The 20,642-nt window shown below is 40.6% G+C and overlaps 1 protein-coding gene across 10 annotated transcripts in view; it reads right to left on the bottom strand.

Moving 5' to 3' along the window:
• Nucleotides 1-20,642, bottom strand: part of ppfibp2b (PPFIA binding protein 2b) — a 94,177-nt gene that overhangs the window by 41,533 nt on the left and 32,002 nt on the right. For 9 of the 10 annotated variants that reach the window (XR_002275271.1, XR_002275272.1, XM_020604239.1 and 6 more), the window contains exons 2-5: nt 18,914-19,008; nt 15,290-15,498; nt 4,863-4,949; nt 3,171-3,284 (exon numbers count right to left, since the gene is read on the bottom strand). Coding sequence is in view for 8 of the 10 variants with exons in the window: in XM_020604239.1 (XP_020459895.1) it covers nt 3,171-3,284; nt 4,863-4,949; nt 15,290-15,498; nt 18,914-18,995 (492 nt within the window). In the remaining 2 variants the exon portion in view is untranslated. Of the gene's footprint in view, nt 1-3,170; nt 3,285-4,862; nt 4,950-9,486; nt 9,802-15,289; nt 15,499-18,913; nt 19,009-20,642 lie in introns of those variants that run through there. The other variant, XM_020604246.1, reaches the window with a different exon arrangement.

Genomic DNA, 20,642 nt, shown 5'->3' with positions numbered 1-20,642 from the left:
AGGATTTCTGAAGCTGTGTTAGAGTGACCGCTGGGTTCTTGTCACTTACTTGACCAAGGCCATTCTTGCCCTGTTACTCAGTTTGGTCAAAGAGTCAACTCCTGGTGCTAAACCTCTTCCATTTCACAGTTATTGAGGTTGCTGGGCTCTAGAAATGTTTACCCTCATCCTGATCTGTGCCTCTTCATAATTTAAACATGGAGATCTACAGAAAGTTTAATGGGTGTTTTCAATTTGCTATAATGAGTTATTGAGTGTAGATTGATGCATGGGCAAATATGGCGATTTTATCCATTTTAAGTTAAATAAAGTGTACTAAAAGTAGCTCTGACAAAAGCTTTGGATGTGTGTGTGTGTGTGTGTGTGTGTGCGTGTGTGTGTGTGTGTGCGTGTTGTTAAGGACACTATGTAACTAAAACACTCTGCATCCTGTATGTGGTCAGTGTGATGAATGTCCTCACAACTATAGGAAGACATGACTGTATTTGTTGATTCTGTGCATGTGTGTGTGTGCTGACTCAGGATCATTTCTTATTAGATTAGTTCCCACAGAAAGCTGCAGCCCCGGGGCACTGACACACAGGGTTTCATATGGTTGGCTGGACTCTGTGTTTTAATCTCTCTCTCTCCCTCTCTGTCATACAAACACACAAGAAAGTGAAAGTGACACATAAAGAACATCTTGCAGTTTTTTTTTTCATTTCTACTGTGTTTTCATAACTGTTAGAAATCAGTATAGACAGCAAAACTTAGAGGATATAAATGCCTGGAGAAAAATGAATGTCACAGCCCTGGTGGGTTATTTATTTGCGGGCTGTGACCTTTTTATCCTTGGTGTTGACAATGAAGAGGACAAAGAGCCTGCTGAAGAGTCTAAACAGAAGGCTGATTCTCTGATGCACTGAGCTGTGGTCTTGTTGTGTCCTAGCCTGGCAGAGCTCATGGGTTTGTCTCACTGGTGATGTCAAGCAAAACAACTGAAACAACTGGAAGACGTTCAGCTCCACACTGCTAAATGGGGTACAAGCCAGTCCAAAGACACACAGCTTAGATTGACTGACGACTTTACATTGCCTAGGACTGTTTGTCTACATGTCAGCCCGGTGATACAGTAGACTGGCGACCTGTCCAGGGTGTACCCCGCCTTTCACCCAATGTCAGCTCGGATTGGCTCCAGCCCCCCACAGCCCTGTTCAGGATTAAGAGGCATAGATAATGAATGGATGGGTGGAATGTTTACCATCTTCACCTTCTCCATTTACAGTTTTAGCATGCTAACATTTGCTACCCTGCACTAAACACAACACTGTGTGTGACACTCCCATCAGCCATCGCTATTGTTTGTTTCACAGGGGAACTTGAATGTCTTTACATAATTTCATGGCTAGTCGTCCAGTAGTTAGATAGAAGCGTGAGTGAGTGTCTGCAAAGAAAAAGTGAATACCTTATAGTTGATTCTACAGATATAAGGTTTTAACCAAACAACACCAAGTGTATCTATTCATAACACACCATTATTCTATGACAAACAGTTTTGTCCAACCGCACAAATGCACCTTTAAACTGCCCTTTACCTATGAATTTCGCAATACACAAACCTCTGGACCAGTGAAAACTTACTGAACCAAAAGTGTTTTGAACTAACACAGCATGAAACAACAGTGGCAGCAGAACAATTCACATTCCTCTATCTAGAAAGGTCATGTTCAAACTCAGTGTATTACTGTTTAAGAGCAGACTTTGTCGAGTCTAATAACATGCCATTTGCAACAACACTGAGTATTGTTGAGCTGTGATCTGTAAAATCTACGTTTTCTTGTCACTTGTGTTCAACCCACCACCACACAGGTGAACAGGTGATAACTCAGAGGAGGCCAACGGTATAAAGTCAGGCTAGAAAGCTCTTAGTGACAACGCTGTGCCACTCCTTTATTTATTCATTTACAGTATGACTTCACTCCTATTAATCAACCACACTTCTGTGTGTACATCCTGTTTGACAGCTGGCAAAAATCATACTGCTAATGCCACTGAGGTCCACAGGCTGACATTTGTTCAAAAAAAAAAGAGAGAGATTTTGATTAAAGCAATATGTCAACTTCACAAATACTGCCTCTGTTATTCTGTTGTCAGAATTTGGGAACATTTGAGAGTATGATGTTTTAATATGAGCTAATTTATTTAGTGTAGTTATCAAACTCAGTTACTCAAACTGAATTCAACTGAAAACTCACAGGCAGAAGAATCTATTGCTGAGGCTTAATTTGCAATCACCTCTAAAGCCAGACTTTATCACTTAAACCAGATTTGACCAAATCTGTCACCCCTGACTAATTTTAGGATTGGGTCTGGTTTCTGCTACATTGGTTTTCATTTGACAAGCAGTTTGAGGGGGGTCAAAATGTCTGATTAACTGAAAGTGATCTAGTGGTTTTCGAGCTGATCTAGCTGGATTTCTGGCATGTCCAAAATTTTTAGTTCAGCCAGGTGATTTTAGAAACTTGCTAAATGGTTAAGACACAAAATTGTGTTTGAGAACAGCAGTGCCAGCTTCACATAATGTATAAAAACACTAAAGGCCACCTGTGCACTAGAGATCGAATTGAGAAGCGTCTGACTGCAGACCTCACATCTGAGGACCCCCAGGTCTGTGAGCCAATGAAAGGAGACATGAAGTGTGTCATCTTTATAAATGACTGATGATTAAGTTCTATTTCATTTTCACAGCAGGACTTTACACAGAAGGCAGTTACCTGCTCTTGAAAAGAAGTAAAATAAACTTGAAAGAAGCGACTCACACATATTTTGGGATAGTTTCCTCTGGCTTGAAGGACCTGGGCTCCCCAGATGTGAGGTCTGGGTTGGACCATCTTGTTGGAATCAGCTGTCTAACTAGCCCGCTAGCTGGTAAACTGTCTATGTATTGTATACCAGCTTAGTGTTAAGGTTAGTTGCTTTAGAGTAACTGTCTTTACAGCCCAGGTATACACTTTTAAAATATTTCATCAGTCGTGGTAGTTGCCACCTGAAATAAACTATTCAGGTTTCGAAATATTCAGGTTACAAATGTCTTATGAGGAAAAAAAAATGCATTCAACAAACACGTTGAATGCATTTGCAGTAATGTTACTGCATAGTCACTTTTTTAGACACCCATGTGTAGCTGTTACCTGCTGCAGCATCTCCTCAGTGGAAGCCAGTTTAAGCCGGTGTTCCTCCAAAGAGCTTTCTAGATCTTTGATCTTCTCTCCCTGGGTCTCCACCTGGTCGGTCAAAACACTCACCTAGTGGGAGACAGGCATATTCTGTTAAGATACCCAGGCTAAATGCAGGCCTACAGCTAACTTAAGATAATACACAGCTATCATCAGAGATTCAGTTTGTTCTTTTTAGGGTTAGGCACCCTATGCAAACAACGCATTTTGGTCAATTCCTATGTGAATTAAAAGTAAATAAAACCTTTGCAGCAAGCAAACAAATATTACCGTGCTATTACTTTTACCTAAATTAGCCATCCAACTTTAAAGCTTTATTTAAGGGTGTAGTAGCACAAAGAAAATAAAAAGACAAGGTATGACTTTGATATGTTCGTATAAAGTGTTGAAGGGCAAACCTCAGTGTTAGTAAAAACAGCCTCCTACCTCCTCTGTTCCCCGCTGCTCACACAAATGAAGGTGAACATTTGCTATAGGAATGTTAGCTACCAGTGTGTTAGTATGTATATGCTAACACACACACACACACACACACACATACACACACACACACACGGGAGGTAAAGAGAAAGTAAAAACATGAACCACAAAGGGGGCAAACTCTCAACAGCCAGTTACATTTTCTGACAGGAAAAATAAGCCCCGGTCACATTTTCAACCAATCACGGCCCGACGTCAGACAAGGCACATGTAATAAGTAGGTGGGTGTTTGTGTGTGTGTGTGTGTGAGAGAGAGAAAGGAAATATGAACTTTTAAACAACTTTCTAAGCCAAAGTTGTCCATGAGGGTGGTGCACTTCAAAAAGAGACCCACTCACATGAGCCTACACAGAGCAACAAACAGACATGTACACAGATGAAGAGAGCCTGAGGGGTAGTGTAAAGGCTAGAGGAGGAGAAATGTTACGACAGACTGTGGATATCACAGATGTATAAACCAGTTATTAAAGTAATCTAAGACCAGAGAGAGCCTGTTGACATCACACAGTGCAGAGATATACAGTATGATCATCTGCTTTATCACAGCAGTAGTCGCTGTAAAAGTCGTCAGCAAACACAGGCTCAGACGGGTTGAAGGTGTCCAGGCATGTTTTGCTATGGAATAACATGAAAAAGCCAAAGTCCCAGGACTTTGCACTACACACCAGGATGTTTTTCCAGTGAGGCACCAATCCTTTCAGACAAATCCCTGGCTCATTTATTCACAGGATTCAAATTGATAAAACATACCTGGTCTATAATTAAAATTATATTTTAGTTTGACAGTCTTTTTCCTTTTTCTTTTATTTATTTATTTATTTTTGCAAATGCTTAAGCAAAATCAGGACAATGGAAAAGATTGAATCAGATTCAGCTGCAGAAAAATAACAGTAGAGAATGGGAGGAAACAAGGCACCACAGGGTCCCAGCTTGAACCCCTTGGGACTGTACGAGGCTACAAGGATATTCCATAATATTGTGTTTAATAATCACTTAGCCTAATAGCAGTTAATTGTTTTTAAAGTTCAGTGAAACTAGCTCTCACTAACTCTGCAATGGATGTAAACCGTCTCAGAACAAACTTATTGATGGTGTATTCTCTCTGTCAGTTGTAAATGAAGCACACATATATATATATACACACTCACACACACACACAGCTCTAACCTGTAGCACCAGGGACTCCTTGTCTCCCTCTAGGCGAAGCAGTCGCTCTTGGTAGGTTTCATCACCGCCTGGAGAACACAGGTTCACCTGGTCGAGACAAAGCAGAGCAAGGGAAATATAATTATGGTTTTAAATGCAAATGTGAAATTTCGTATAATCATCGCAATTATACGAAAGATGTACCAATACATAAAAATAAATAGGCAACTGAATAAAGTAAATTCAGTTCATACAATGCAACATTAGTTTAGTTGTTGACAGTTTTTAAACCATTGGAACAAGGGAAAAAATTAAAATGCTTATTTTTCTCTTAAACACCACACTAAAATTTATGAAATGTCACAATTTGTTTACAATTTGAATGAAACTATTATATAATAATCATTACTAATTTACTTGAAAAGGATTAATGACTAAAGTCAGTTTCAGGAATTCTCTGTTTGAAGACCAAAATTTGGTGATAATGAACAGGATGATTTTCTCTGGAGAACATGTTAAGTTGGATTATTTAAACCACAGTTAAAGAACAGGGCCCTGGTTGTGTGTATCATTATTCTGCCAGAAAGAGGTGCATTTATACTACGGTCAAATGAAGCCCATTAGCTACACACAGGTACACTCCATTCAGATATGTGACTTCTAAATCTGATGGCTTGTACCAGTGATGAGATGTGTCCTATCAAACATGCAACATGTATTCATTTTGATCGTTTTGTAGAGATGTTTTTTGTTTAACATTACATTGTCTTTTACTGTTATTGTCAAAAAATCAAATGAATACTGTAACAGCACAAAGTGAGACTGTGGTGGTACATAATCCATTGATTCTTATGCCATGTGCAGGATCAGTCTGAGCTGACCCACTGACTTATTCCTGCTCAAGGCTAACAGAGTGGTTGATGTTTCACAAGGCACGTGATACAGTTATGAAAGATCATCTGACTCATCTGACTCTCATTTTGCCAGAAATAAATGATCAACGTTTCTTAAAGCTTGTGTTCTGATTTTCACTGTACCATTGCCATCTCTGAAGCCACTGAGACTAACAAAGCATTAAATAAAAACACATATGAACTTTTTTTAGGAGCCACAAGTAAAAAATGTGGTGTCAGACTGTCTAGAAATAGAAATGCTCTGTGATGTAGTTACACAAACACTGTGTAAAAGATCTTTCCTTTTGGTCAGTAGCTTTTTTGGCAGCTTTGTTTTTCCTCACTATTAAAGTTATAGCTGGATTATGTGTTCAGCAACTCAGGAAGCAAAAATGAAAATCTAGCAGAACTTTTTTTAAATGATGGATTCACAAGTGCTTCCATTTCTTTCTAGAAAGTCAGATTATCTGGGGCTGCTGACTGCTTGACCTCCTGCTGTTAACACGGCCACCCAGGAAGAGGCGAACATTATGTTCCAGCTATGAAGCCCAGACGTGATTGGATGGTGTATTTTCATCATCTTTTTTTTGTTTGTCGTTGCTTTTCCTCAAAATCATGGCAGAAGATGTTTTGCTTTTCAGCTCAAAACAGTTCCTTCACGTAGCAAAATATGTTCTTAAATCCTTGGTTTCATTATAACTACATTCATGAAGGTCACAGTAGTGTAAGCGCACACATGTAAGGCACATTGAGTTAACTTTACGTCTGTGTCTGACTGTCTACGAACATGGGCAAAAGACCTTCAAATAACCCCCATTTAATCCTCGATGATCTGTCTGCAGCTGAGATCAGTGAGTTCAGAGGATCCTCCTGACTCTTGACCATATGGTCTCATTAAACCAGTTGGCATATAACTACGGTGTAAATTGACTCAAAAGACAAATGTGGGAAGGAAAGATAGAAAGCATGAGACCAAGAGAAAGTAAAATGACACTGAATCATTTACTGAAACCATGTTTGAATTAGCTGTCGCCAGCATTTCCATATAGTGTGACTTTTGGTGCACTTGGTCACTCAAGCAGGACAAGTCAGGAAGTATGTGAAATGGGCTCTAGTCACAGATCACAGGAAGGCGATAAAGCACTTGAAGGGGCCGTTAAAGGAAACCAGGCCACTCTGTTTCTATCTGTCTGTCATCGCCTGGTGGATTCTGTGAGAATCTGAGGGCAGAGCTTGGTTCTGACACATCATCACTGAATCAAGACTAATGGTACTATAGTCACATTTTATCCACAAACGTCTCTGTAGAAGACCACTTATTAAACGTTGTATGTCAGAGGAGTAGTTGAAGGTTTATTATTATTTATTTACACGTTCATCCATTTGCATGAAGTGACTTGACCGAGTTGAATTTTGTTATTTGTACATTTCTTGCAGGCTGTGCAGTGTGTAAACTTGTGGCTAGAGGAGTGGGTGGGACTCCCAATGGCAGTACAGTACATGATCCCAGTGACTAAGAATGCATGAGACATGCAGGACACCACCTAGCTTTATCATCACAAAAAAGTGCTCTGTACAGGAGTCACTGCTCTGTCCATACCCCTCCCCAAACATAAACTCACTTATTACTTCAACTGTCCAAGTCAAGGTGTGATCATGTTAGGAAGACTGACAGGATTAGTGACAACCTGCTTCTGAGGGGAACAAAGTGACTAAACTGCTTCTGTGCATGGAAACAACATTTTTCCCTCTGTTGCTTTTCAGTGCTGAGTGTTTGTTTGACCATACAGCGTGTATAATACATGATCTTGTGTAGTCATAGTCACTCCACCCCATTTCTAAATCCAATTTAAATGCTGGTCCAATTCAATTTTATGCCCACACAGCCTGACAATCAACAATTCCAGTTAGTGTGGACAAAGAATTTTAAAGTGACCTGGTGGTATTCAGGGTGAAGTGCCAATTTTTGATTATGCAGATCTATGTTTGAAATATAGTTCTGAGCATGCTCTTAATCATGTTTTATAAGTGACAGATATAGATAAAAACAGCTGTTTACTGTTACAGAGTGCACCAAGCAATGTGAATAAAATGACAGGATAGCTGTGTTACATGTTCCTGCAAATGAACCTGAACTTCAACAATGAGGAAAAAGTGCAATTCTGTATATGTCACTTTGCATGCATTGCTATGTCACGACACACTGATACCAAAAGACAGTTTTAATAACATGGTATTACTGATTTCAGCAGCCCAGCACAACAGCATGTGAAAGGTGTCAGAATGCAGAGGCCTACAGCAGCAACGCATGAGCCCAAGAAATTGTTCATAAACTGACATCGGCCTCCTTTCAAGACAGACCATACACTGAAAACAGACCCATCTTAAAATTTTGACAGTAGACTCAAAAATAACTTAAACACATCATGTACAGTAACTACACAGTGTAAATCATACAGAGAAGCATCAAATTGATGAGCGCTATAAAACTGGCCCTCTTTGGAACAACAACAACATAATGTTCTGAAATCTCAGATCTAATAATCTATTTCTTAATGACAAAAATAACTTTGTGCAACATAATTTAGGATACTGTTTCATGCTCTGTGTGGGGATTGTTAATGGCCCAAACAGCTGCTGGAATTATTCCCTTGAACCAACTGTGAAGGTCAGCTTAAAGGACACTATACAATGCTACAAACATTTTTAAATAAAACTGACATTTCTATACTTTTTAGGATGTTAAAGGGAAATATTTTAAGCCCAACATGAAGACAACTGGCAAAATGACAAAACAAGTCTTGGCTCCTATCATCTGTTTACATGACTCGAAGACAACATAAAACTTTGTGTCAGGTCCACTCGGCACGGCCTGCCTCTCTTTCTCCCTTTTTTCTCTCTCGTCCTGTGGGATCGGCGCCTCAGCTGTGTCGCATTCAGTCATCGGTGACTCGTTGGTTGTTGTGCACAGCTGAGGCGCATTCCGGTGATCACCTGGTTACCTTATTTAAACCTCTGGCAGACGCTCTGTCGTCGCTGGAGCATTGATGATGATGATTGCATGTACTACTTGTAAGTACATGTATGTAAATGCGTGTATGCAGTCGTCACACCATTTGATTTTCAACGCTGACAGTCCCTGTGCTGTTGAATTCTTGTTTTCTTTTTTGTTCGCTACTCCGTTTCCCTAACTGCCTTAGCTAAATCACCATTTTTCCACTAGCACCTGGGGCTGCATCTTGAGTCCTACCATTGTTCTCCCTCACCCCCTGGTGAGGAGGACGCAACCATAACACTTTGTGTCTTAACAGCACAGGTCTTGTGTGGCTCTTGTGCCTCTCTCTGATTGAATCCTGTGGTATCAGACACTGTTTTGTCAACAGCAATCAACTGCTGGATAATGCTTCTAATCTGATAACACAGACCTTGTGATGTGTGCCTCCACACACATACACATACACACATACCCACACCCCTCAGCACTAACAAGTGGAGATGCAGCCCAGCTCTTGAGCTATGGGAAATTACATCAGAAAACACTGGGAAACAAGACAAGAAGAGGGTGTTGACATGCTTCTAAACTTGGACATGGGGACAGAGGACAAGACCTTTTCCTTTAAACATGGCTCTTCTCTCATTACGGTGCAAACTCTTATAAGAAATCAGTTTATCAAAAGGAATGTGCAATGAGGTCAGACAAAAAAATGATAGAAGAGAGGAAAAAGAAACTAAAGTAAAACCCCAAGACTCACCTTTTTGAGCCAGGAGAAGTGTCTGTAGAAGTCAATGGGAGTCTCCATGCTCCCAGCCCATTGCTGCCCTGCCTATTTCCTCCCGGTCTTGTCAGTATCTATGAGAATCTGTGCATTAGTGCGTGTGCATGTGTGTACGCACAGCCCACAGACGAGACAAAGCAAAAGTGGAGTCTGGAGTTTACAGACTGCTGTAGCATTCCAGTGCTGTCAAGCAAATGGGCGTGAAAGTGTGCGTGTGACTGCAATGTTCACAGCTGTGAAGGGGAGCGTTTTACAATCTCTGCCTTCTGAGTGGGACATCCCCCCGCCACTCCATCCCTTTGGCCCCCTCCTCCTACAGTACTTCTCGCTTTCCTTTCATTCTTCAGTCCCACTGTGGCCTCTCTCACTCTCGCCCTAATTTCTCTTCACTTATCTCTCTTTTCATCGGACACTTGCTGCCTCCTCCTCAGCCTCCCCTCGCTTCCTGCTCTGGTTGGAGTTTTGGCTCCCCAGCTCTTACCCCTTCATTCTATCCCTTTCTGTCTCTCTTTTCTTTTTATTTCATTGCTCCCACTCTGTTCTTCTTCCTCCCTTACAAAGTCTGACAGCCAAATGGCCGAGCCCAAAAAGGAGGGGGTGGGAAGAGGGTTGGCCACTGTACTTCTTTCTCTGTCATCTGTCTGTGTCTAAGTCTTAGCCCAGGTTCTCTTAACTCCTCTGTCTCATACTGTTGACACACACTCTATAGCAGCAGCATCTGTTGTCAGCCATGTGAACAAAGCAGCAACAGGCTGTAATATCGCCACAAACATGACTAATGCCAGAGCTGTGTCCTGGTTGTTTGTACTCCCTCTTAATTAAATTATAGCCTTGTACCTTTCCCTCCCTGTGTCTCTCTCGATCTGTCCATCCGTCTCTGTGTGTCAGACCATCTTCATGTTTAAACCTACTACCTTAGGGTATCTTACAAAACTCTTCACCATAACAACACTGTCAGACATTTGTCTGAATGACAGATTCTTTTATCCACTTAAATGACTGTTTAAAGTGTATCCAAAAGTTGTACACAAAACTGTTAGACTCCATTAAAGTGCATTAATGTGTGTTTACAAATTAAATATTAAAATACAACTAAATATTTCTCTGTGATGTACAGTACATACAACATGGCCATTTCCGTAAGCCACTCTAAATGTATGAGCACATGGTCTGTCCATGCCTTAAAATGCATCAGCTGCATATGTGTGGAACACATCTACTACATATGCAGATGCCTAATGTAGTACATGCAGGTGTGCGGATACACGTGTGCAAGAAGAGTTTGGCTCTTGGTCTGTCAGGATCTGAAAGCAGTACTGAAAGTCAATGATAAATTTGAAGTCCTTTAAATTTTGCTATATTTAGAACTTTAAGTGCCAAAAGCTGCACTGAACATTTTTATATTGTTAATAAATCAAATGACCCTGTCTAAAGTGAAGGGGGTTACATAGAAAAAATTTAAAATTATGACCCAATTCTGCAGTTTCCCTTCCATCTTTCAGCTCATCGTTTGGGTTTTAAGGCGAGCAACTTTACTGTTTTTCTCTCATCAGCCTAGTTTCCACAGGCAGCCAGGGGCTGTTTCCAAATAAACAAAACAAAACTCAGATAAACCCACAGTACAAGCACTGAACTGCAGACAAAGTTAGCAGTTGGCCTGCTATACAAGTGAAGCATTCAGCTAGCTGAAACACTCCAACTGAATCAGAATGCGCTCTGTGTAGGTGGCATGTGTAAATAGCTAGCTGTTTGCTAACACGTTAGCAGTGTCAATGATATGAGATGACAGTGTGCCACTCTTAGCCTTTATTTCCTACTGCCTCGTCACTACCAACAGTGTGTCAGTGTTACAACTTGTTGCAGTCAGTGCTTCGATTTACTGATCTTTCAGTCATGTTTAAAATATCAAACAAAACTGACTTAAAGATTTATTTAGGGTCTGTGGTCACCTTTTATAAGCTGAGAAGGCAGAAAGACCATAGCTTTGACTAAGTAATGATCAATAATAATTATAAATAATCAATACATGGCAACAAATGCAGATATGATGCCACCTTGTGTGAGATTTAAAAATGTCCCTCTCTGCTGACCCTCAGTGCTACTTTAACAAAATGTCTTTTTCTGTCTAACAGACAAAACATTCTGTTGCTAGTTTTGAGAAAATTCCAACCTAAAAATCTTCAGCTGAGTTAGAAATACAGGGCCATCGGAAGACATGATACCACAGCTTCCTGCCAGCACACACTTACATTATAATGCTTCCTGTGTTTACATTATTTGTGTATATGTGAGTGCATGTTTCACCATGCTCTGGAGAGAAGCCTGCAGGGTAAAGGCTAATTGCATGGCATGAGCATCTTTGATCCTGTTCCTCTGGGTCAGCAGGGAGGAGCAGGAAGGGGAGAACGTGAACAGGAAGAGGACAAGACGGAGCAGCCAACCTTTAATATTAGCTGCTCTGATAATCTGCCAGGCTTTTGTTCATCTGCTACTGAAATTCACAGACCACAGGATCAGTTTACACTACTTTCCACTGAAGAAACGGTCCTTTTAGTAACTGATGACACTGGGGTTTGTATTCAGACTAGTAAGAACAATGTTTGTGGATGGGTTGTCCTGGGGATGACAACTTGTCCAGACTGAGTCAGGCTGTGGATCACTGCTCCTGGTCATTCCTCCTCCGCTTTCACCGCTCAACTGTCAACTCTCTAATTAAAGCATTCACTGAAGACCAGCAAGTCCGTCCACTTAAACAACCTAATTGAACTCATTTTAAAACTTTTTGCATTTTTCTTATCACTTGCTACTCTATGTATGTATTTTCTGAGTTGCACTTATTTCCTATAACCTCTGGTGAACAGATGTGAACATGTACAGCATGTGCGGAGACATACATTCATGGATTTGCCTGAATATTTATGGAAAACCGATTTGCTCATTTAAAAAACATCTGGGTATTTTTGAGAAAAAATCTGCAACAATTAAAACCTGTGAGTATTTATTACTGGCTGTCAAAGCCGTTCAGGTCTGTATAAATGATTACAGTGATGTTCAGCTAGTATAAATAAAATAAGTTACATTTAAGTTGAAATATTGCTTCAGGGGAATGACACAGGCACTCAAGCTGATTAATGGCCTCCATAGAACTGGTTCAGAACATGTCAGCTCCTTTTCAGTCAACTATTCAATCAACTTCTCAACAAATAAATCAATAAAGACGAAACAATCTGATTCCACAGAATTAAACTGGGACAGCACGATAGCATAGTAGAGGAACAGAAGAGTGAGCGAGAGAGAGAGGGGTGGGGGTTGGAGGAGTCAAAGTGACAAACAAGGAGAGGAAGTAAAGAGGGAGAGAGGGTTGGCCAGTAACTGTGTGCAACATGTGAGACATCTGCTGTTGAAACAATGTAAGAGCTGAAAAAGCAGCTGAACTGGATCCAAGGCCCATTTTCCCTTTTAGCTTCAACCATCTCAATCATTGTGTAAAACTCTATACTGCTTTCTGGACAGATGACAGCAGTCTCTACAGGACAAAACCCAGCAACAGCAACAAAAAGTCTCATAAAACCAAGTCTAACAACAGCTTTCATTACAAAGTAAAGCATCAAATTCACTCATGTTAAACAGCCAAACACCCCAAAAAATATACAATTCCTGTGCCATGTTTGAGGAATTTCACCTTACCTTAACAGTCCCGAGCGTTTCAGTCCTCTTTGCAGAGACTTGTGTTTCTAACTGCTACACTAACCGCGTCATTTACAAATTCACTCATGTCAGAAAGCAGAGGGATGGTGAAGAGTAGCAGTCAAACATGGTGAAGGTTCACTGATGTTTTGGGTTTGTTCTGCTGCTTCAGCCACTGGATGTCTTGACTGTGTGTACGACATTATGAAATCTGAAGCCTAGCAATAAATTCTGGGGCACAATTTAGGGCCCAGTGTCAGAAAGTTGGGTCTCTGTCAGAGGTCATGGTCTTACAGCAGGACAATGACCCAAAGCAGACTTCAAAAAGCACCAGAAATGGTTTCAGACAATGTGCTGGAGAGTTGTGAAGTGGCCAGCAATGAGTCTAGATCTAAATCCCATAGAGCACCTGTGGAGAAATCTCAAAACAGCAGCTGGGAGAAGGAACCCTTTAAATCTGAGAGACCTGGAGCAGCTGGCAAAAGAAGAGGGGTCCAAAACTCCAGTAGAGAGGTGGAAGAAACTCACTGATGGTTACAGGAAGGGAGTGATTTCAGTTATTTTGTCCAGAAGTGGTGCGTTATCTGACAGAAAGATGTACAAAAGTATATTTACAAGTTATTGCACTGAGGGTTGTTGTTCTGTTATACATTCATGGGTTAACTGTTCATCAGTATGATGGCCCGGGGGAAAAAACTGTCCTTATGTCTGGTTGTTTTGGTGTACAGTGACGTGTAGTGCTGTTCAGAGGGGAGAAGTTCAAACAGTTTGTGTCCAGGAACTGCAGAAATCTTTTCTGCCCTCCTTTTGACCCGTGAGGTGTAGGGTTTCTCCTCCTGAAGTCCACTGTCATCTCCACTGTTCTGAGCATGTTCAGCTCCAGGTTTTTGCGGCTACACCACAGGACCAGCTGCTCAACGGGTGCTGGATGTGGTTTTCCCCAGCCTCACCTGCTGCTTCCTGTCTGTCAGAAAGCTAGTAATCCACTGACAGGTGGGGGCAGGCACAGTGAGCTGGGTCAGATGATGGTGTTGAAAGCCGAGCTGAAGTCCACAAAGAGGGCCCGTGCATAGGTCCCTGGGGAGTTGAGGTGTTGCAGGATGTAATGCAGTGCCATGTTCACTGTATCATCCACTGACCTGTTTGCCCGGTAGGCGAACTGCAGGGGGTCTAACAGGGGGTCTACGATGTCCTTCAGGTGGGACAACACCAGTCTTTCAAAGGACTTCATAACTACAGATGTCAGGGTGACAGGTCTATAGTCCTTCAGTCCGCTGATGGAGGGTTTCTATGTGTAAATGCATGAATAATTCTATCACTAACAATTCTAAAGTCTTTTTAAGCTTTTCAACAACTGACGTGCATAAAGCATGTGTGATACATGCTCATGGGCATGTGCACCACAGCACCACCGCCAAGAGAAATCTTGGTGGATACACCAAAAGAAGCTGTTCAACATAAAACAGCTGGTTCATTTGGTTAGCAGGTTGCATGTCTGACTCCACTTGTCAAAGTCCACTTAAAAAACATCACAACGAATATAGCTACAGTATGTAATTTGTGCACCACTAGGCAAGACATCCCATTCCGAGTGTGAGTGAACAACTTTTAATCACATAGATGTACACACTGAGTGCAGAGTGCGATTTCTTACCCAGCTGTGTAATCTCATAGGACAGTGAGAGATTCACTGCAAATTTCAAATGAGTGGCTCTATAAACTCTCTACCCCTGAAACATAAATAATACATTTATAAATAACTACAACTGTTTTTCTTTTCTTCTGTTTTTAAGGGCAACAAACACCACAGATGGTCAAACATGGCAAAAAAGCAGAGATATTCCACCATGCTGATATAATACTATGCAAACTAGAATCAATTTCTTTTTGACTGCTCATTTAAATTTGGACTAAATAATAACAGGATGTAGCTTGATATATAGATAAACTGTTTCATTTACATTCAATGTGGCCACATTTGGATATTTTTAGCACTACCCTGCAGAAAATAATTATCTTGAAATGACAAATAAGACAAAATGCCATCAGTTTTAATATGATGCATTTGAATTAAAGCACACTATATACATACTGTTCCACTCTGGAGCCAGTCTATGAGAGCACGTGCCGTTTCTGTTGGTAACTGTGCTCTGAGGCTGTCTCTCTCCTCCTGGTTGGGTTGGAGCTCCAAGGCCAGCTTCAGGTCCTCAGCTAACTGAACAACCTGCAGTGGACCAGCACTGATGGGAGAACCCAGGTCATACATGCTGTTAGAAAACTCCACTGCTGCTGCTTTTGAACCTGGAAGAAGGAGGGGGAGGAGAGAAGAGGCAATTAATTACTGTTACAGAAAGATTATTAATAACATTATATACAACTGAAATACAAAGGTAATCTATTCAGTACATTACCAACAAATTGAGAGAAGCCCTATAATGACGCCTTGAATAGTGGAAAAAGAAAAAAATAATCTGAGCCATACACCTTCCTGATTGCTTCCAAAATGTCCATGTGTCACCTGGATCATTTCTCTGTGCACATCTGGGTGAACTCATGGCTCTGAACAGCCACACATTACAGTGCCTGTATATCGTATACTGATTCCAAACTCAGTAAAACAGCACAGAATGAAAACAACCTTAGCTTCAATGCCTTGAAGCAGCCTCTGCACAACAAAATCCAAAAAGTAAGTGAAGAATTAAAACTATCATGGTTGTGAAGGTAGGCAGAGGAAGGAAAAGGTCTTTCAATACGTAGTTTTGTCATTGTAAAGTGTAAAGTGGCTTTTTTGTTTGGTTATATACTAATCATTGAATAATTGTTGTACAGTTATTAGACATTATTTAGCACTATCTGTGGGAACATTTGGAAATGTTGAATCTCTAAGGATGGAGTAGGACAGCAGGCCTGTGCAGTGGCTTACTGCTCCATTTACTGCACATCATAGAAACAAATAACATCCAGCTGGTGGAGGAGAAGTGAGCATGTCCAGTATGAACAGAGAAATAAACGAAACATGAACAAGTCTTCCTATTCACTGGTGCATTTGGGCCACAGCACACAGTTTTAAACATTATTCATGCACTATCAACTCTGTCTAGATACAAACTACCTCCACCTCTAACACAGATCTAACACAACTGTTAGGGTTCAACATGAGAAGCTGGGGATTGAACCGCCAATCACATAAACATAAGATTTTAGTTTACACAATATGTTTATGTGAGGAAATAATTATCAAACTATTACAATTTAAAATTGTCAAGTATCTATGTTAGCACTGGCCTCAAACATCCGCTATCCACTGGGGTACACAGTACTCACTGTTTAGAATCAGTTCATCTTGGCTTAGCTTCCACTGCTATTCCCACAAGATGCTTAGCAGAAAGACAAACTCTTAATCACAGAACACAATATGACCAACATATCTAAACTCTATTGATAAGTGGCTCTAGTTTTCTTGTTAGTGATTAGCTAATGTCATCAGTAATGGGATTTTTACTGTATTTCTCTTTGTGGTCACTGAGAGCTGCATAGCAAACAGAGCGCTCCATGAGATTAGTGCGTTTTTGTCAGACAGCAGCAACCTGATCAGCTTCAGTTATGACAGTTGTACAGTACATGTACACATCTGCTATATGCAAAAATGTGATACGCAGGTTCTGAGGGCGCACACCCTCGATGCAGGGAAACTAGCCAAATAATGTGCATGTGATTCTTTGGATGTGAAAGCGTGTCACTCCTATTATGTATGGTAAAACATTGCATAAGGTCAAATAAATATGCCCTCTTTTTGGTGGACCCACAAATTTAAGGACTACTTTTACTGTATCAGTCACTTCTTCATTCTGAAGAATCTGCACCTCTCTCTCTCTCTCTCTCTCTCTCTCTCTCTCTCTCTCTCTCTCTCTCCTTCCCTCTGTGTGGGAAGGAGAAAGCACACACAAATGTGTACATTTACTAACACACACATATTAACACACAAAATGCAGCAGTGTCACAGGTACACTATTTTACCACTTTTGTTACCAGAAAAATATCAAACTTGTAGTTTTTGGAGGGCCAGCAGGGTCTGAGACTTCATAGTCAAAAATATTTACTGCCTAAAACATAAAATACATGTGAACAAATACTAAGGGGATATTAACACAGAATTCCAATTGTATTCTCTGTGCTAATTCTAATTCCATCCTAAGAATGTTGTCATTCAATAAAATGTCCTCAAATACCTGGATTTTTGAGTTTGATGTTGATTGATCTCATTGTTCCACAATTCTTCATTAAGTGCATATTCACAGCTGATAATGGATACATACAATATAACTGTTCCGCCCTGCGGAGCTGTTATGGTTTTCCAGCAGGACCCATTTCAGTGATGCACATTTTTCCCCCCACGGAGTTTGTTGTTGGTTTCAGTGGGACATGTTTAGTGAAACACACCACTAGTAAGTCTGGCATGAAAACAGTCACAGGTTGCCTCTCCTTTGGATCTACGTTAAGTCTTTGACTGTAAGTAGTATTACGGTTTATTTGAGAGGATTTAATTTACTTAACATTGTGTTTGTTAGGTGTGTTTAATGACGTTTTGCCGTGAGAGTGATGATCTGTTGTGTTAGTTAAAGTAACTAAATGTAGTGTTAGTTACTGGTATTTATATAGATGAGAAGTTTAGTTCGTTGGTGCAACTGTGTTGTTACAGACAACTTTGAGTGATGTTTATTTCTGTTTTATTTTCAGTCTTACAAAGAAAAGGAAAGAGAAAGTGTAACAAAGTGATTGTAGAGAAATAAAGCTGAGGAAGTGGAGAGAGTCCTCAACAGGAACTTTTCTACGCCCCTTCTTTCTTCATACTGATTGTTAGCTATCTGCTAAGCTGCATAAGCTATAACATGCTGTGAGGCAGAATATAGCTGAAAAATCTACAGTAACTAATAAACTACTATATTTTGGTTCTATATTCTCACTAAAGTATATATTTTTCAATTTTATGTTGCAGATATTGTCCCAAAGTTTCAACTTGCAGTAGGTGACATCCATCAAGACAAGTTCTGTATAATTTCTCATTTGTATTAAATTCTACAATAGATATTTTTCTGGTTCAGGTTCTTGGTATAATAAATATTGTGTCATGATTCGGTTCCGCTGCTTCCTGTCGTGCTTTTATTTTGACATTATTTCCTGTTTTGTTTCACCACAGTTTCGGTCTTTTTACTTTAATCAGCACTCACATTAGTTTCACCTGCTCCTTATTGTTTGCACCTGTTTTCACCTCTATTTAGGCAGCGTCCTCCTATCAGGACACTGTCAGATTGTTCTAAATTCCAGCTCTCACTCTCCAGCATTTTTTGGTTTTGGTATTTCCTGTGTTTGACCTGGATTGTGTACTTTGATAATTCTATTCTGCCTTACCCTCTAACTTTGGACTGCCTACTGTGTATGATTTATCAGACTTCCCTTTGGACAACACATTTTGGATTCCTTTGCTGGCTCTGACCTTGGACTGTTATACCAACCCGTAAGTGCGTTTTGTGTTACACCGTGTCTTGTCTTGGTTTTTCTGTTCAGCATTAGTGCTCTTATTAAAGAGATGGTTTTGTTGCACATATCCTCGTCTGGCCATTTAATTGAGTTCACCCACGACATATTCGGCAGCATCACGCGCCGATCCTGACATATTGTCCACAAGTGAATCCTAGCCTAATTTGGTAGCTCTTACCAGCGATGATGCCATCCATCTGCTCCAGTGCCGCCTCCAGCATGTGACTGGCCTCTATTTCCATAGTGATGGTGGGAAGCATCAGATCTCAGGTTCTGTAGAAAATAACCAAAACCAAATTTAAAAAACATTTTTCATGCAGGCAGTCATTTTTAAAGAGTAATTTTGCTCATTACTGTTCCAGGTAATAACAAGAACATGTATATTTGATTACTTGGAGGCAAGAGTTGAATTTTACTGATGATGATGCAATTTCTACTGTTCACCAACAGAGCTTCAAAGACCTCACAGACTTCCAAATTCCCGTTTTATGCAAGATAGGCATTTTAATGTTTTATCTATTTGTGTGCATTGTTAAGCACTTTGTGCCTTTTGTGTATGAATGTGCTATATAACTCTTTCATTCTAATCACACTGTATATAAGACCACAGGTCCACACTACTGCACTGCAGCTCCTAGCAGAACTGGTAACTAGCCTGGAGCTAGAACATCCTGACTCTCCACTCATTGTGATAGGGGACTTGAACAGAGCAAATCTCAACCACAAACTACCCAAATACAGAAAGCACATCACCTGTCCCACCAGAGACAAAATCACACTGGAACACTGCTACACAACTTTAGACGCCTATCACTCTGTCCCGTGCACAGCCCTCGGACTCTCTGATCACTGTATGGTCCATCTTATTCCAACTGTTAGATATTAGTAATTGTTGGACCTTAATGTGTTAAAGGGAGTTTTTCCTCCCCACTGTCACCAAGTGCTTGCTCAAGGGGGATTTGTTGGGTTTTCCCTCTGTAATAATAGTGATAACAGTAAGGTCTAGACCTTACTTTGTAAAGTGTCCTGAGATGACTTTTGTTGTGATTTGGTGCTATACAAATAAAATTTGATTTGACTTTCCTGCAGCCTGTCTGTGTGTCTCTGGAAGGGGGAGCAACCCGGGTCGTGTTTGTAATTTTTACTTGTGGTTAAAATAAATCAGAACTAAATGAAGAAAGACAGACTCCTTCGTTATTCAGAGCTGTCCAATTAAAGAGCTGGGGCATTACACAACCTACAGGCAGAAATTTAAAGCTGCGAAGCCTGTAGTCAAAACAGTGAAGAGCTGGACTGAGGAGGGTAAGTCCGAGCTACAGGGCTGCTTTTGACTGTACAGACTGGAATGTATTTAGGATAAATGATAATCACCTTTATTGGCCAAGTATGTTACACACAAGGAATTTGTTTCCGGTACAGAACCGATAGCAGCCATTTGCAGCGCCACCTCAACCGATGACTCTCACCATCGGGGGCAATGGGGGTTCAGTGTCTTGCCCAAGGACACTTCAACACATGGACTGCTGGCATCGAGATTAAACCTTCTGGTTGGGAGACGACTGCTCTACCCAACGCACCACTGTCGCCTCCCCATTGTTAGGTATTTTTAGTTAGATATTGGTTAGATATTTTATGTATTAGAAATGTTTAGAGTAGACAGGATTTCTAGCTCAGGCTGTTAAATGCTTCGTCATTCTCATGGGGTACTCCAGGTTGTTCAGGTTCAAGTATAACTAGACAGAAAGTTGATTGGTAGGAGACTGAATGTTTAATATTATTGTTATGACGTGTTTGACCATCATCATAGTCATATTTTCTTATGCTTAATGTCATGTCAGAATGTTTTAGCTACACACCACATCAACAGATATTCACACATTGATTTTCTTCATGTTTTGACTACTGCT

Source organism: Monopterus albus, unplaced genomic scaffold (assembly GCF_001952655.1).
Source record: "Monopterus albus unplaced genomic scaffold, M_albus_1.0 scaffold65.1, whole genome shotgun sequence".
Taxonomy (NCBI): Eukaryota; Metazoa; Chordata; class Actinopteri; order Synbranchiformes; family Synbranchidae; genus Monopterus; species Monopterus albus.
The sequence above is the reverse complement of the archived record's forward strand: the minus strand, read 5'-3'. Positions and strand labels throughout refer to the sequence as shown.